This window comes from Strongylocentrotus purpuratus, unplaced genomic scaffold (genome assembly GCF_000002235.5).
Source record: "Strongylocentrotus purpuratus isolate Spur 01 unplaced genomic scaffold, Spur_5.0 spur5_scaffold_7, whole genome shotgun sequence".
In the NCBI taxonomy this organism is placed as follows: Eukaryota; Metazoa; Echinodermata; class Echinoidea; order Camarodonta; family Strongylocentrotidae; genus Strongylocentrotus; species Strongylocentrotus purpuratus.
Genome location: NW_022145613.1, coordinates 21597481 through 21616452, shown reverse-complemented (window position 1 = coordinate 21616452; position 18972 = coordinate 21597481). Strand labels below are relative to the sequence as shown.

The 18972-nt window shown below is 36.0% G+C and overlaps 1 protein-coding gene across 4 annotated transcripts in view; it reads left to right on the top strand.

The window, feature by feature from the left end:
• LOC591504 (WW domain-containing adapter protein with coiled-coil) overlaps positions 1-18698 on the top strand; it is a 69654-nt gene extending 50956 nt beyond the window's left edge. For 3 of the 4 annotated variants that reach the window (XM_791064.5, XM_030973724.1, XM_011669941.2), the window contains 4 exons: positions 6479-7277; positions 8623-8839; positions 12343-12470; positions 15948-18698. In XM_791064.5, coding sequence (XP_796157.3) covers positions 6479-7277; positions 8623-8839; positions 12343-12470; positions 15948-16017 — 1214 coding nt within the window. In that variant the 3' untranslated portion in view covers positions 16018-18698. The remainder of the gene's footprint in view (positions 1-6478; positions 7278-8622; positions 8840-12342; positions 12471-15947) is intronic. The other variant, XM_011669940.2, reaches the window with a different exon arrangement.
• The last annotated feature ends 274 nt before the right edge of the window (positions 18699-18972 follow it).

Genomic DNA, 18972 nt, shown 5'->3' with positions numbered 1-18972 from the left:
CTCATTTCATTCAAATACAAAAATATATGCCCCACCACTGACCGACTTTGCGAAAATTGCTCTCAAAAATCACAAATTTCTTGAAAAGAAAATTGGGAAATATCTTCAACCTGCTCTAAAATCATGAAGTTTCTACCCAGGTCAATGAAACTTAGCAGGCCTGTGTATCTTTACACATGAAAGCTGTCTGCTAAGTTTTGTAAAATTTGATGTCGTCATCGTAAAGATATCACAAAAAATTATGAATTTACTATGTATTACAGTGCATTACCCCAATGAAATGCCCTTCCAAACGATACCAAATATGGTATATGACATCAAATATGTATGATGCATGAGAAAAATACATTATTTTAATCATTTAATTGCCTACCTACAAAATGTATTTAGTCACTACATTGTAGTTTATGTCCACACACACATAAACACTTGCACACACACCAGTACGTGTATGACAAGTGTCTCCTGAGGACTATGGAAAAATAACTTCTTTTGAGGACACCCCCTCTGAGGGGATTTACATATAAATTATGAAATATCTCATCGCCTATGTTTTTGCTCACAATTTCTCTCAATAAATTGAACTTATTTGATGGAAAGAGAGAGAAAAAAAAATTGACTGAGGTCTCTTTTGACTTGTTTACCAACATTTGTATATAATATATACATATGAGAATTTTATGACTACTGGTTTAATTGCCACCACCAACAGCGATCACCGAAACATCTGAGGATTATTGAATAAACGTACCAGAAATGATTATTGATTATACCATTATTTTGCATATAGTTAATTATCACCACTTCTTTTTTTAAATGCCTTGTTCTTGTTTTTTGGTGACACTGTCAAAGGTTTTACAAGTATACCACTTAGTTGTTCGAAATACTCTTCATAAAGTACAGACTGGTCTTTTTGTGACCCCAAATTTTCCAACGCTATTTTAATGAGTTCCTAAAAATAGGGGTTCTAAAAATACTGAATATATCCTGCACCACTTAATATACAAGAACACCATGGGTACTTTCTTTTCCAAACATTTTGTTTTTTGGTCTCACTGAGCAAATTACTTGTCATAATAATGAAGTAGTAAGTACATCGTCTTTTCGTATTTTCGTACATCGTCATTTTTGGAAAAGGAGGTTTGTCGACAAACCTTGGTTTTCGTACGTCATATGACGCGTTTTTACGTGTATTTTACAATTCTGGTTTGTAAAGAACAAAAGGAGGTTTGTCGACAAACCTCCTTTGTGAATTCGGGCCCTAGGGTTTCCATGATTATGTCTTTATAAGAGGCTCACCTTGATTATGCTACATGATGTACTGTATTATTTTTTTTTTTCTTTCTCTTCTTCCTTTTCCTTATTTCTAATTCTCATCCTTTTCTTTATTCTTCTTTTTCTTTTCTTAAGTTGTTATCCTTTTTATTCCTCATGCTTTCCTTTGTTATATCATTATTTCATCTCGCCTTCCTATTTTTGATGATTTTCTTTTTTATGTCTTTCATCTTCCTTAATTGTCTAAATAGTTATACTTCTTTCATGTTCTTATGACTAAATTAGGCTTCTTTCAATGTTTAAAAGTGAACAAAGAAGATGGAGAAGAAAACAAAAAACCCAATGGGGCCACCCCTGAAACTACATGTACATAGAACCGACTTATGTTTTCTGTTTGTCAGTTTTTTCCGCTTTTATTGAAGGGTGGGCTTTCCTTTAAGTCCCATCCAAGAGACTTGGTAATGACGATTTGAAAACATACTCTCTGTTGGCCTCAAGATATACAGCAACAACAATGATGGCAGAAGAAAAAGCAAATGGATTACTTATATATTGTATCAAAGACTAGCATGTATACTATATGTGTAAAATGTAGTGTCCGTAACATCCTATAGGATTTTGTACATAAGTTATTTAGGACAACTTATGATATGAAACGAGCCTTTCTAGCAATTTGATTTGTTTTGGTATGTATACAGATGGGACTAAAGTTCGGAATTTGTCTCATTTACCTATGTTTGGTTGGTTTCAGGTTTCGAAAAAATGGCATTTATCAGATTTTACCTTGTGTTACCTCTGATGTGTATACTGCGTCTTAATTTATGGACTGAAATAATAATAACTAGACTTTAATTCGTCACTTTGACGAATTAGGTGATACGTATGCTCATGTGTAACATAATAAAGAACGTATTTTCACGATTTCATATTTCGTTTACTACTCCCATTATGGTCTATCCATGAGTCAAGTTTCAACTGTAGGGCAGAGGGAGACAGACCAAGAGAATAAGAGGGACGCAAGGCAAGAGAGAGAGAGAGAGAGAGGAAGAGGGTGAAAGAGAAGAGAGATAGATAGATGCAGAGACAAACCAAAAAAGGAGAGGGGCAGAACATGAGAGGAGAAGTAAAAGAGCAAGAGAGAGGAGAGAGAGAGAGATGCAATTGAGAACAATGCCTTCCAGATGACCATGATTGAAAGTGGTATAGCGCCCCCTTTAGGTATCCGATATGATAATTGACATGTCACCTATGATTGATTTTTTTACTATGATAACGTCATTATAATGTTAGATAGTCTACATAAATCTCGTGGGAACTTGTCTCAGCTACAACATACTCAAAAATCAACAAAATCCAAGCAGAAATATTGGCGATATTGCTCAAAACACAGGAATGTAGAATCCAGATTTGAGAAAAAGTAATCTCCCATAGGGATTAAACGCAAAAAGTAATGGATTAAGTGAAAATAGGGTGATAATAAAGAAAATAGGGTTGTTTATTACATTATTTGCGATTCTACGTGTTTTAATACTCAAAGGAGGTGGTACAGTGAAAGGTCAAAAAATAAAGTGAAGACAAATATTGTTAGAGACACCCGGACTCGAACCATGGATCTCGAGGATGGAAGTCAAGTGGGTTATCGATATACCAAAACATTTCCCATAGCGATTACACGTAAACGGGAAATGGAATTCTGAAATCCTACTTTGCAAGTGAAATATGAGCATAATCCCGGCATCTGATCGAAAAATGAAATGCACACGTGTGATAGATTATTGTCCCAGCTACAACATATTCGAAGCTCAGCTTAAACTAAGCTAAGACAACGGAGATTTTGCTCGTGAAAGACCGGAGTGTAGAATCCAGTTTTGAGAAATAGTCATGTCCCATAGAGAATACACGCAAAATGTGACAAATTGACATGCCTCCTTAAATCGCAAAAATACGCCATGATGCCTTTGTCAAAATGAAAAATTGTGGACACTATATTTGTAGAGAATTGTTTCAGCTAGAACATATCGAAATTTGAAAGAAAATCAATCAATATTTACAGAGATACAATCAATTTTCAAAAAATATGCTGACGTCATAACATGCAAATTAAATGTTTGAGTTTGGAGGACATTATAGTGACGTCATGAGTTAATTGAAGGTCAAATGAGACATGAAATCATATTTACGACGCATAATCTATCTAAATATGAAAAAATATTTGGAGTTGCTATCTATTCTGAAGGGTTACAAAGAATTTTGTATAGGCATGTTTTTGCTCATGTATTGTGGATAAAGATAAGGCAGGTCCGCGCGCACTGTCAACTTTGACGGACGCTCATTGCGTTAATAAAAGATGAACAAGTTATCAAAATGCTTGGAAAAATGTGCCAAATAAGATGATAGAGAAAATTCGGCGATTCTATGTTGCAAAATGCTAGTGTGCGCAAAAAACGCGCGCGCATGCGCGTGGGCTCGATTTTTTGTCAAATGCTCCATATGGCCTGAAACGTATGCAAAAAAAAATTGGGATGATTTAGAGCATTTTAAAATTTTGCGCGCGCGTAAACGCGCGGACGAACGCGCACGCGCGCATTTGCGCACGTTTATTGACCTGAAATTGACCGGACGGATATTGATCTTATTTATGATAAATATGAATGAAAAATTACTTTCCGTTATGAAGATATGATCATAAATTGATTTTCACAAAATGGCGCCTGGATGACGTCACGATAATTTTGAGTCTTTGAAAAGTCACGCAGTTCTAAGTTAGACTAAGATCTATCATCATTGAAAGTTTCATGACAATGGCTTGATTCAGTCTTGAGATATCCTGCGAACAAAATCGAGGAAGAATAATAAAATAAAAAATAAAAAAGAAAATCTTGACGAAATCAATAGGTGATACGTAGACTTCGTTACGTATCACCTAATAATCTTTTATTAAAGTCCACTCCGGATTTTATTAAGTTAAACCGAAAATGGAAATTCTTTTTGCCCAATCGATCATGAGCCTGGCAGCCACTGAGCAGCGCCAGATCGATGTGCTCTATCCCTTATTGTTGAATGCCAAACAAGGTAGCAGCAACATCCGTCTTTTAACGTCTTTTGGTATGACGCGGCCGGGGTTCTAACCCACGACCTCCCGGTTGTGAGGCGGAAGCTGTACTGACTGAGCCAACACACTGGTAATTGAGTGTGAATTGTTTTATTTTTCACAAATGGCCAAAAAATTCCCCAAAGAAGTACAAGATATTTGTGTCTTAAGGTAAATAATGCTTGAAAATTCCATTTCAGTAGCTTTGTGTAGTGTCCGTAACACCTACCACCCCGTGTTGTGTTGCTGTTCATAAAAATGATAACCAAGATAGTTTCCTCCAGGATATTGCAGGGTATTAACCCCAGGGTATGGATGAACAATTTGGGATTGATGAAAGTGCAGGGAATAATTTTCCTGGTATCGCATCGCAATTTGCTATGCATTTTTGCATGACTGCTATACAAAATATCTTTTGTGTAGCAGTTTTCTGCCATAGAAATGTACAGAATTTCATTTGAAATATTTATCCATCGCCTGAAATTGCTAATCAAAAAATTTGAGGAAAATTATTCCCTGAAGTGCTCTACTGCATACTTCATTTTTGGACCCAAGTGCAAAATGATTTTGCACCCTGATTGTGGCTATACCGTATGATCATGTTAGTATGGAAAGCCATTTGTGCCAAAGGTGGTGTCATGACGTGGTCTTCTTTCACCCAAATCCCATTTGTTTTAACGCAGTGATTGTGAGCCATCTAGGTCCCTTCCTTTTCCTGATTCCTTTTGAACTTCGTAGGCATAGTCTCTAGCATCCAATCAAGGTCACCGAATTTAACGTTTTTTTAGAAATCACTCATGCGTGACAGTGGTACCGTCTTGTCTGTTTCAGGTCGTTTTGTAGTCATTTCTTTCGGACTACCTATCTCCACTATCCTACATGCTAAAAACTTCTAACAACTTGCTGTAGATAGTCGAGAAATGCTCTTTCGTCTCTCATGTAGAAACACGGGCATCAATGCATGCATATCGTTCTAGTACAATTGCATTTCTAGTTTGACTTCTGCTTTTGAACACGCTCGGTACCACCCAGCTTGACTCCTTCCCTGCAACCTGAATTTTAGAGACGTGAGAAGAACCTTTCGTTGTCATCTGAATTATACTCATTTATTTCTACAGCATGTATTTTGAATATCAATTGAATTCACTTTTTTAATTGTATACTTAAAGTTCTGTGTTGTAAATTTGATTTTGAAATACCCAAAATAGAAAATTTAAAACTGAGGTTTCAGCATGACAGTCAAAGTCCTGGCAACGAACCATGATTTAATGTTTTTGTACATATCTTTTGTGTTGTTTAGGAGACATCCTTTTCCATGGTAGCACATTTTATCTCTCCTATTTAAGTCCTTGTACTCTCTACATTGATCCTTTTTTGTTTATTGGCCCTTTGTTTTAATCCCTCTTATTTTTGTCAGCCAATTTAAAGACTTCTTCTGTAAGCCAGCGGTTTTTTTTCCTCTTACATCTAGGAAGTGTTCTTTTGAGCTTTTTCTGTCGATGCTTAATGTTTTTTCATGGTTCTGCCAGTTTAGATTCTTCCAGTTCTGTTCCTAGTAGACTTTAGAACTGGTTTTAAACTTCCACTCTTTAACATTCATTGATTTTGTTTACATCGTATCTGGCTGGATTTAGCTGTTACTTAATCCTCCTCAGTTGGTGATCAGATTCATGTGTTAACCTTTGGTGGCTGCAAGGCCAAAAACATGCATAGTCTCTTGGATTTATGGGGGGAGGGAGTTGAACATTTTGAGCCTTTATTAATCTTTCCCACATTATCAAATTTATGTAAGCCACATTTTACATTATTTCAAGGAAATACTAATGGAATTTCAATAAATGATGGAACACTTGTTTTCACATGTTAACCTCTGACAGGCAACTCTGTCAAAAGCATGCATAGTCCCTGAGATGTGTGGTGATATTTATTGACAATAAAAGATGAGATAAGTAGGAAATATGGGGGGGGGGAATTATTAGGTCACAAAAACACTCACTTATAGTTGCTTAAAAAATTGAAAAATTGTAAATATTTGCTTATAGAAAAGGAATTTAGCCTGAGTTTTGTATGTGAAGTCAGATATTACATACTGTTTCTACATTTCCTCTTCAGGGTTATCAAGCCAATCACCAATGTCAGGAGCCTCGCTATCCCCTTCTCCGTCTCACCCCTCCCCTTCTCCGTCTCACCCCTCCCCTATGCTGCAGCATTCAACGCCAGGCACGTCAAGAACCCATCAGCAAGGGACAGAAGAAAGAATACCCCATACATCATCTACAGAGGACAGGTATAGGAAAAACCACACAACTAGAGGGGGAGTGTCAAATCATACTCCAACGTCCTCGTCCTCTGTTTCAAGTAGTGGAAGGAACTCTTCACTGTCCAAGGACAGAGAACGTGATAGATATTGTGACAAGGAAAGGAACAGAGATTGTGACCGTGAAAGGGAAAGAGAAGGCGATCTTGAACAAGAGCAGGACCAAGAAAGGGATCAAGAGCATGACCAAGATCATGAAAGAGATAGAGAATGGGACAGAGACAGGGAAACGAAAAGAAACGGGGATAAAGAAAGGGGTAGAGAAAGGGAGACAGAAAAGGAAGATGATAGAGAAATGGAGAGGGATAGAGACAGTAAAAACCACATGGAAAGAGACAGGACTCAAGACAAGGAGGAGAAAGATAGAGATCCTGACAGGGAAAAGGGGAAAGAACAGGAAAGAACCAGAGATTCAGAACCATCACTTAATGGTGACGAAAATGAGGAAAAACACCATTCTGGGAATGACAAGCTCCTTAATACTGAGAACAGTTCTGAAAGTGAAAAGCACTGGACAGAAACTGATAATAAAGATGGCAAGAAGCATGCGACGGACATCAAAGAGAGGACAGGCACTCCACCAACAGCATCAAGGTAAGTTCAGTTTTCATCCACAATAGTCTACTTCAGCATTTTTCAACCAGGATTCCACCAGACCTTTCTAGGGGTGCATTGAGAGAAATTTAGCTATATCAAAAAAATACTGTGGAATATTGTTGTTTCGTGAAAACCAGATATTAGAAACCGTTTAACTAATTTCATGAGGAAATAGCTCTTTTAATACAAAAAATATAGTGTCTTTCTCCCTTTCTCGCTCTGCTTTCTTGCCCTCATTAAGTAAATCGTTTAGAAACATAGTATTGAGCGCTATACAAATGTGACTATTATGATATTTTAGAAACAGGATAATTTCAGGCAGCGAAGTGCCTGAATAGCCCCATATTTGGGCAAAGAGGTGCCCGAATATCATTCTTTTTGACAACGAGGTGCCAGAATATATCTTATACAGTAGGCTTGCGGGTGCACCGTGTGAGAGAGAGAGAGAGAGGATTGAGGAGTCCTGAAAAGGACTCTTGGTAATCTTTCTTGAGGGTGTGTAGTCCTGAAAAGGACTGTTTGAGTAGTCTTGAAAAAGACTGTTGGTTACCTTTTTTAGCTTATAGTTCTAAGGAGAACTATAGCGCTTGGAGAGGATGAGTGGCGGGAGTGGCTCGACGTTTCAAACAGGTTGACTATCCATCGTCAGGAGTGGAGAATAGCTGGCGTGCGTGAGCTTAAGTCACAGGGGTGCGGACGTCGGGGAAAAATACATGACCGTGCAGGCTTGAGTCATCGGGGAGTGGACATGGATGGTCTGCTCGTCCGTCTGACTGTCCATCGTCGAGCCACTCCCACCGCTCCTCTCCAAGCGCTACAGTTCTCCTTAAAACTATAAGCTAAGAAAGATAACCAACTGTCTTTTTCAAGACTACACAAACAGTCCTTTTCAGGACTATACACCCTCAAGAAGCCAACCATAGATTTCAAGATTTTTGGGTCAGTCGCAAAGGGTAATACGACATTTTTAAAAAAAAATTACGCCTTATGCTCTAGACCTTATCCTTTGGTTTGGCATTTGACCTTTTTGCTTTCAAGTGACATTTCAAAATGTTAGTAACTTTACACCTTGGAAAATCATGAAATAATGGACTTTTAACACATCTTCATTAAACTTTTCTATTGTTTCAATGTCTAAGAAAACAGTTTATAATGTAATTCATTGACTTGGTGCATTTCCACCCAAAACACATTTCAACACATGGTTTGTACATGGATTAATGAAGAATTCCAGTGAATATAGTTTGTATTGAGCAAACTGTGATGTATTCAACATAAGAGCCATTGTAAGACTGCTTTAGTATGTAACATGTAATTCCTATATATTTATCTATATTTGCAGCAGTGAAACAAATGGTGATAATTTGGAGAAGAAATCCATGGTTCCTGAGAAGTGCTTTGACAATGTAGACTCCTCCAGCAAAACTGTCACATCAGAATTTAATGCTGCAGAAAATATTCCAGCCTTAATGCAGCTATCCTCCTCCCTCACTTCCTATGTCACAGAAGACCTGACTAAACATATGGCAGGATGGGCTACAGAGTTTGGAGAGAAACAGGTAATGCTTTGATGTAATGAAAACAGGTTTCATTACAGAATTTACCCACAATGAGAAAACTGCAAAATAATTCCCTGTGGGTGGATTGAGCTTGAACCAAATGAACCATTACAATTTGTTAACCATTTACAGATGTGGAGAAACCTACATAGATATGTGTTAAGCAATGGTTGTGGATCTTCTGAGAAGGGATATCATAAAATTAATGCTTATTGTTTGTTGCGTAACTAGAAATGAATATCCTAAATAGTTGATGAGTATTAATATAATAATAATAATACATAAGATTTGTAAGGTGCCAAATCCACTTGACAATCAAATGTTTAAGGCGCAGCTTTTGCAAAAGATGAAATACATAATAAATACTGGTATATACAAAAGTGCAATAGGAAAGGTACAGACATGAAAGGTAATGGTAATCAATTATAGGCTAAATTAAGCAGATATATCTTAAGATTGTGTTTTAACACTTCATCAGAACTGCTATTTTTAATCCATTGAGGGAGACTATTTAATAAAGAAGGCCCAGCATGAGCGAAGGTTCGCTCCCCTCACTTTGTTTTAACCCTAGGAATAACAAGTAACTAGCCAGAATTTTGAGAACGTAGCTGTCTAGAGGGAATGTAATGCTTGATCAATCCGTTGTTGTACTATGGAGCAGAGTCATGTATACAGTGAAATAATCTTGAAAACAACACATTGTCCTACGGGCAAACAATGGAGTGATTTGAGGACTGGTGTGATTTGCCACTTGTTGGAGAGGTTCACGACACAAGCAGCAGCATTCTATAATTTTTGTAATTTTGCGAGTAGGTTTTGAGGCGAACCAAACAAAAGGCCATTACCTAAATCCAAGCGAGATGAGATTAAAGCATGAGTAATTTTCTCAGTGGCACTACGGTTAAGATATTTACGATTAAAAACTAAATTATGTGACTGATAACGTACTGATTTTGAGACATATTGAAATTGTGTAGAGTAGACATTGTCATATTTGCGACATGTATTGGATAAGGTAATTTCATGTCCAGCAAGAGTAATTGAAGTGATGGAAATCTTCTCTAACCGAGTCTTAGAACTATACATTACAAATTCGCATTTGGCGAGATTGAATTTTAGTGAATGTGAGTTCAACCAATTATGAACATCTTGTACGCAAGTCTCAATGTTATGGATAGCGCTGGCTGCATTGCTCTGATTGGGTTTGAAAGAAGTAATATTTGAATATCGTCAGCAAAAACATGACGTGAAAGAGAATACTGATGAAAAATATTCTTCAAACCGGTTAAATATAACGAGAACATGGTGGGCCCGCCCACAGAGCCTTGCGGAACTCCGCATGTAAGTGGTACAAAATCTGAAGAGCAGCCATTTATCAAGACAGCTTGGGAAAGGCATGACAGGTATGATTGAAACCATTCCAGGGCTTGACCTTGGTTTAACACCAAGTGACAAGAGGGTATTCACCAAAACAGTGTGGTTAACACTGGAAGACAAATCATAAGAGTATCATAGCAGTTACTTTTCCACCATCCATCTCCCAGGGTATAAAGTCGGATATATTATAGTTAATATTTCTTTTGAAACAATGCCAGGTTGTCTCCTACAGTTATTAGGGACTTTTAGATTTGCATGGACTGATACGTGTGACATCCATTTAAGGCAGTGCATTAAAAGGACGTCGATCGTAGCAATCCCCATTGTCTTCGTACGAATCTAAAAGTCCCTATTAAGAAGAGGTGATCTTACATGGTTGAATTGCTCATCTCCAACACTTCACAGAAACAATGTAAAAATCAGTAAAATCACAGAAAAATCACAGAAAAGAAACTAATTGATCTCCTGTTCACTAACTTACATCAGCTGCATGTATGTGCAACAATAACCTATTTTCTATATGAAAATTCATAAGATTTGTAACATAGTACATTGCCCATGTCATAATGATTGAAATATAAATGAGTTAAAGAAGTAGGTACTGACTGTACTGGTCAATCATCATTTACCTCAAACTCTTGTGGGAAAATATTATTTTCCCCTTGTACTTATAAAGATATTTTGAATACATATTCGTGACATTATACAAATAAAACATTAATCTGAAATGTGTCCATGGCATCAAAAAGTAATGAATTACTTCAGTGGAAAGGTTTGTTGTAAATTGGAGAAGCGACAGGTATAAGGTCAACTGTTATTGTGCACTGATGGTATTCAATGTGCTCTCTTTTGTACAAACATCTGAAAAATCAAAGCAATTGTGACTTAGGGTTACTGTTAAAGGCCCACTGCACTACTGGCAGCTACTTGCGCCCTCTATATAACAAACAATGCATAATCGGTGACCATTGGTCCCCCATGATCCTCTTTTTCTTATGTTAACTGAGAGCTGAGTTGATGAGATAACCACCTGTCCAGTGACCTTGCAGAGCGGTCTAATCCCTCCTGTAAAGTATGGCAGATAAGCTTTAAGGTTAGAAGCAGTAGTGGATGCGGTAGTGGTCTTGATTGCTGTGTGCATTAACAAAAAATCACATGCTGGCTGCTATAGTGCATCTAAAGTGTGTTGATTGGCCACCATATTACACTGTAAATTCAAAGAATTTCAAACTTATTGCTTCAAAAATTCTAGGTTCTGAACTTCTGAGTATTGGCATTAGGGTTAGCTCCGTCTCATTATCCCCTCGCCAACGAAACGCTGCCGTGCGTCCGTCCGTAACAAATTTGGTTTCCGATCGATTACTTCAGTAATGTTTGACGGATTTTAATGAAATTTGATATGAAGGTACATGGTATCAAAACGCAGCCTAAGTTCAATTTCCGAGTATGTACATGTAAGTCAAAGGTCATAGCTCATTAAATATGCAAATCTGGTTTCCATTCGATAACTTGAGTAATGTTTGACAAATTTTAATGAAATTTGATAAGAAGGTACATGGTATCAAAACACAGCCTAAGTTCAATTTCCGAGTATGTACATGTAAGTCAAAGGTCATAGCTCATTAAATATGCAAATCTGGTTTCCATTCGATAACTTGAGTAATGTTGACAAATTTTAATGAAATTTGATAAGAAGGTACATGGTATCAAAACACAGCCTTAGTCTAATTTCCGAGTATGTACATGTAAGTCAAAGGTCATAGCTCATTAAATATGCAAATCTGGTTTCCATTTGATAACTTGAGTAATGTTTGACAAATTTTAATGAAATTTGATAAGAAGGTACATGGTATCAAAACGCAGCCTAAGTTCAATTTCCGAGTATGTACATGTAAGTCAAAGGTCATAGCTCATTAAATATGCGAATCTGGTTTCCAATCCATAACTTTAGTATTGTTTGACAAATTTTAATGAAATTTGATATGAAGGTTCATGGTATCAAAACACTGGTTCCAATGGAGGTAACTTGTTCTGACTTATATAGGCCATTTGTACCCTGCGAGAGGGGATGCTACGCTTTGCGTTGACTTGTTCATATTGTTGTATATCCTTCCTTTGTTATTCAGGCTGCCAAAGCGAGTGAAGATACCCATGTACTAGGGGCTGAAAGTACTGCACAGCTATCGGTAGATCTCAAGTTTGCACGTTCATTAGTGAGAGTATCAGAAATTCAGGCTAACCTCCAAGAAGAAAGGTGAGACATGTCTTCACATTACCTGTGATTTTTATTCCTAATTTTTGATAATTATGATACAGTATTATGTTATTTTGATTGATCCTATTTACTTCATACTTTAGTTGGCAATGATTTTTCTTTGTTACAGCAAATTATTAACTGAAAGATAAGAAAGAAATAAATGCCAATATTTTCTTCTTGTTTTATATTGATTTTAATGTACATATAAACTTCACATATGCAATATAATTCACTCTAATCTCCTTTACATGTTATGAAAAGTTGTAAGCATTTGTAAATAAATTATTCTTCACCAAAGTGTGTCATGCACATTTGTTAAAAGGAAACCTTGCCCTAAAGAATACTGTATTTGCCGGCGTTAAGGCCGCAGCGCTGTATAGGCCGCACCCCCGATTTTGACATTTCATAGACAAAAAATAATCATAATTTTTCCAAAAGATAAAAAAACTTTTTTTGTTTTGCATTTTTGCCAACACCATAGGCAGCAAGCCAGTTGGCGTCTTATTTCAGCTTTCTGTCTGGCCGCAGTTACAGTCGATCGTGTATGGCATGCACGGGCTGCGAGGATTGAGGTTGTTTGGGTCCCATATATGTACAAATACATGCTGTTTTGACTGCCGATTTTTTTTTTTTACTGTTGTTGCGCATAGGCCGCACTCAGACTTTTTTATATATTCTCTTCCGAAAAATACTGCGGTCCTTACTCCGGCAAATACGGTAAGCGTAGGTTTGCTGAAATATGAGATTAATTTCAGCCTATTGATGTATAATGATCTTTACGAAAAATGTACCAGAGATCCATAAATGAAGATATTCTGGGCATGATGTAATTCATGCCTAGTATGCCTTATAAATATTGTTTATTATTATTTTATTATTATGACATTGCCGCAGCCATTTTCTTGGTAATATGACGTACCAGGGGAACATGTACATGTATCGTCCTCAAAGCTCTCGTTAGAAATTCTTTTTAATTCAATAACAAAACATTTACTTTTCAATGAGGGAAAATCATATTTGAGAAGGTAAAAAACATATTTGTTGAAAAAATATTTAACAGGGGAAAAATTTTAACTTATTTGTTAAAAATCAATTAAAAATTGCAGTTGACATATCTATTTCATTAAAGGTATTACAAAGTTTTGGGAAATTTTGAAAAATGGGTGGATAGTGATTCTTTACAATTTTGATATATTTGGATACCCTTGTGGATGTATTAAAAGCACTAGAAATTTTAGCCCCTTAAACACTTCTGGTTTCAAGAAAAATTGAATATAAAGATTTGCCGGTGCTCCCAGTAAATTTTGATAAATTTCAAAAAGCTCCTACGGCCGTACAATGGTAGCTGCGACGATGAAAATCTCAGAATATGTAGTTGTGGAATATAATTTCCGAACGGGAATAGCTAAACGGTCGATTTTAGTCAATTAACATTGTTTTATAGCTTAATTAATATCTTGACCTTGAGAGGGAGCTATTCAACATAAAGTGTTTATTATTTACAATTTCATAACTTTAGAGTCAATTTCGATCACTGAATATTGTAGGATCGCATATGCTTCCAATATGTTCATTTGAACCAAATTCATGACCCAATACCAAAATTTTGTATTACCTTTAAAGATAAACTCAAGTTCTGGTTAAAAAAAAAAAAAAAAAAATTATCCCAGAATCAAACGAAACTTACACTGGATGTTCAAGATTACAAATAAATGACATGTGCCAAACAATTTTGGAAGAAAATGTATACTGGCTGAGTAATGAGCATAGAAAGACAAGGAAATCAAGGTAGTACTAGCCCCGACACCATGTGTGTTGTCCCATATATAGCTTTCTGTGTACAGTGCTTGTTACTTTACCAAGACTCGTTCAAATTTATTATGATTTTGATGACTCCAGAACTTTGCAGTGCACACCAATACTTACATGCTACATGATCGACTGTTTCTGATCCTTTCCACACCTTTTTTTTCGCAATGCAATCGCATTTCCAGTTCTAAAGTTTATCTTTAATGTCGAAACGTTACTCAAGAAGAGCAGCAACTTATTTATGCAATTTGATTTCTGACAATTGACAATTGTAGTACAATAGATAGTAGCAGGTGAATGAAATACTTCCTCACAACACACACTGGGAAGAAAGCATCATTAATTTAGAATACATTCACGGCTTGGCATATTACGTCACATTATCAAGAAAATAGTGATGCACATGTCGTGCTGACAAACTACATTATGTTAAGAATATTTTGCTTCATACACTTTACAATGTATTTCTCAAAATAACTCAAGTTATTTTTTGGGGTGAGGTTCCTTTAAGAAGTGGGGGTGTGTGTGCCTGTGTGCAGAACCGCTACAGCATTTATGATAAAAATAACCCAAAAGTTAACTGCCTTGATTTGTGGAGAAAACCCTTCTCAGTTTGGGGGTAGCAAGTGGGGCCTCTCTCTCTCTCGTATCTCAGATACAGCATGACTAATCACTGCAATTTTGCAAGAACCTCAAGTATTGCGGGTGAGGGGGGGGGATCCACCATTCCTTTAATTTAAAAAATATATAATTTATGCAAATTATATGTAGAAACATATTTCTTTCTATACAAGGCTCTTGGATATAAGATTTTTATGCAAGAGTGTTTTTTTTTTTTTTTTTGTAAACCTTTCAAACATGCCAGTAAGTCATTTCAGATCTTTTGTAAAATAATTCTATCATTTATGATATTATATACGTTTATTATTCGTTGTCAACTTTAGTTTTTCACTGTTTTCGAGGCCTGCTGTTCAAGGGTATTATTTGAAGCATCACTTAGTTAGAATAGATAATAATTACAGCTTGAAATCAAGTTATAATAGATTTCGAAAGAACATACAGAGAAACAGTTTGCCAAGTAATAGGCCACTTTTGCATTTTAATCAAATTTAAAACATATATCTTTGCAAATGATTTCATTCATCTATTACAAAATGTTAATAGTCAGAATGCATATTGCATTAATTATGTGTTGTTAGGTAGGGCAAGACATGTTTTCCTACCTAGCAACAACTAATGAGTGCAATTCACATGACTATTGAAGTACAATATTACATGTATATAAAAAAAAACAGGTGAATGTATAATCTTGTTGCCAAGTGCATATTGAACATGGCTTATTTCTTAACAGAACTTAGAAACTATGTTTTCCATCTGACATGAGGTCATAAAAGGTCATATGATTCAGTAATGGTAAACAAATTTTGCCATTTTTAATTTTAGAAACAAAATTGCAGAATATTCACAAGAATTTAAAAATAGGGGTCAGATAGTGATGTGGCATGAAATTATTTGACATGCATTCCAAATTGTCTATGCCCACCTCCCAACCCCAGTACTGTAAGACTGAAGACCTCAGAAAGAGCCCAATTTTTAGGGTTTAAACTTACAATATTTTTCTTTTGATTTCCTTTCTTTCCTTTTTATTTTTGTCTCCTCCTGCAGAGTATTATTTCTTCGTAAACAAGTCCTAGAACTAGAGAAGCTGAAGAATGAGAATGCCTTTATGACATAACAGCAAGATGGTAGTAGAATTACACTTAAAAAAAGTTTATACACTATATTTTCGTTACACTGAATATTCAAGTATCTTGCAAATAAGCTTTATAGTCACAAGAATTAGTATGTTTACCTTTTGTTTCCTCCCCCCCCCCCCCTCTCTCTCTCTCTCTCTCTCCATCCCTCCCCAACCACTCCCTCTTTATTCCTGCTCTTTTTTCTTCTACCTTTTATCTCTCTTCCACCTCTCCCCCTCTCCTCTCTTCACCAGTCTCTCAACCTACATGTTTTGTTTGTTCATTCCACGAGGTGAAAATTTCCATATTTTTGGAGTTCATTCAAATAATTTTGTTCAGCCTAAAACACAGATTATTTTTTTTTGTCGCAGGAGAGCAGTCTAAATTACTTTTAGAAATAAAGGTATGTGTATTGTACAATGAACCTGAAAGTCATAATCAATTTCATGAATGAGTGCCAAGAGCAGCCTGTCAAGAATTATAATCATAGAGCCAGAGTAACTGTCTTTATCAGTAAGAAATGGATTACTATGTCATTTCGACCTTCATAAATGTATTCATTAGATACTCAAAACAAGATTAATGAATTTGAATTTAAAACTCTTAAGCCTCACATCCACTTCAATTTGTGTATTATGGAACTAAGTTGGTGAGACTTATTCATATTTCAAGTGATTTCATTTTTGTCTTGTATTTGATTCCATGTAAATGCAACTGCATTGAGATTCTAGTGACTGCAGATAAGGGAATCGTGCTTGCCAATTATAAGTCAAGCTGGTGAAATCACTTAAAACAGGGGCTACATTAGCATGTTTCCACTTTGCCCTACACAAGGGCTCCTCACTCCTCTAAAACCAGAAACTTATGTGTGCCTAAAACGATTGCAAAACCTTCATGCCACAAAATGAAGGCTAAAACAATTATCTAGACCTGCCCAACTTTTGGCACCAAACTCTGTTTAAGACTTCAAATTTTTTGCTTTTCATCTCGTAAATTTCACATTTATTTCTACTAACCTTTGGTTTCTTTAATGCTCGTTGATATATGACGCAGTAAAAAATCAACCGCTTTTAAAAAAATTGTGTAACTGAATGGCAACTGCAAAATACAAAGGTTTACTGAGCTCTGTGTTATAAGATAGAGAAATGTGAAACGTATGAACCCTCAAAAATAACACCGAAATGCAGTGGTTTTGTCTTGTCATATCTGAAAAGGCTTTAATGAGGCAAGTTGACTTTTGCATTTTATTGTATGTTATTTATTGCCATGGTAGTATAATATCTTGTACGGATGCCACGAGATCTGGAAGCTGTCGGGTCAAATAAAGGAGACAATGTGCCAACCTGTATTTTTTTTATTGGGGGAAACTACACTGGAGTGAAAGTGGTATGATGTAGATAGTTGGGTAAAGGGTTGATCCCTGACACTGAATCTACATTATATCATGCACTTATGCTAACAGGTTCTCAGTTGATACATATTATGTCCCACTACCCCATCCCATACACACCAGAAATTATGGAAATAGAAAATTCACTGACATCTTTCCCACTGTATTTTTGTAGTTACTTAACAGTAACAGGGTTGGTCAGTAAATACCGGCCCGGAAATTCATGTACCAGGGGGTTAGTACTGCCAAACAGGAAATACTGGGAAATACTACATAAACAACATTTTGTTTCCTGTAAAATATCTTTTGATATTTAGATCATTGAAGAACATCATTATTAAACATAAAGAAAGAATGAAAATTATGGTAGGGGTCATACAACTGCTTAAAATAATGAATGGGCACACTATTATTTTACATTAAATGCAGTTTAAAAACTCACCCACCATTACTTCATCAAATAGGTCATGTGGTCACCTGTTTTTTCCTACTGGATATTAGGCAATGGGGATATAACACATTAATTTGAAGCAATGAATTCATATTATTTCAATATTCTATTCTTCACAATACGACTCCAAGGGGCACTTCTGTATTGCTGCATGTACTGAGAATTGGTCCTACATACTATTAAGACAATTAGACAAGCCCCAATTTATTTATGGGAAAGGATTGGCTCTGATCAAATGAATTTTACATAATGCAGGACCAACCAGACATATGAAGGGAGCACAGTTTTAAGCAGGTTTAAAGAGCAAACAAAAAGAAAATATGTTATCACATAATTCAGGTGCATTTGGGGTCAACATTTTTAAGGGGGCACATATTGTTGGTTGTGTTTTTAAGATATGCTGCATACATTGTAAAAAGGAGGGGGGGGCATGGGCCTGTTGTGCTACCCAAAATTGACAGTGCCATACAGGTTTCCTCTCTCCCTCCCTTGTACAAGTTGCTCATCAAAGATGTGTTTTTTTTTCCAGCTTGCTAATATTTGTTCGACTGTATGATTCTCATTGGTGCATCTTCAAATTTTCTTGTACACTGTAAGTTGATTTAGAGCATTTCAATCAGTAACTATTCAGTATAATTTGGTTTTCATCCATACATGTACTGCCTGAAGATTGGCAGCTCATTTGTAGCCAACAGAAGTTGGTGCAACATGTCTTGAATTTGTATCTTTAAAATGTGAATGGAATATCCATATAAGCAATGTAAGTTCTAAGAAACCTATGAAGTTATTGAAAATAAACAACAAAATATGTAAAGTCTAATTGTTGGAGTTTACTCAGATTGAAAGGCATTGCTATGTTTGTTATTTCACATTTACAATTTTAATGGTACACATACAATATATTTTTCAGGTATTAACAGGTATTTCCCAGTGGTTGCCAGTATTTCCTGCTTGGGCAGGAAATTGCCAACCCTAAAACTATATTCAAAATATCAGCTCAATATTTTACTTTTGTTATAAAAATCGTTAAAAGTTAATACACACTCACTAAATATAGATAAGAGAGACTTGTGAGTATGTGTGCAAACAAATTTACAGAAGTTATCTCTGAGT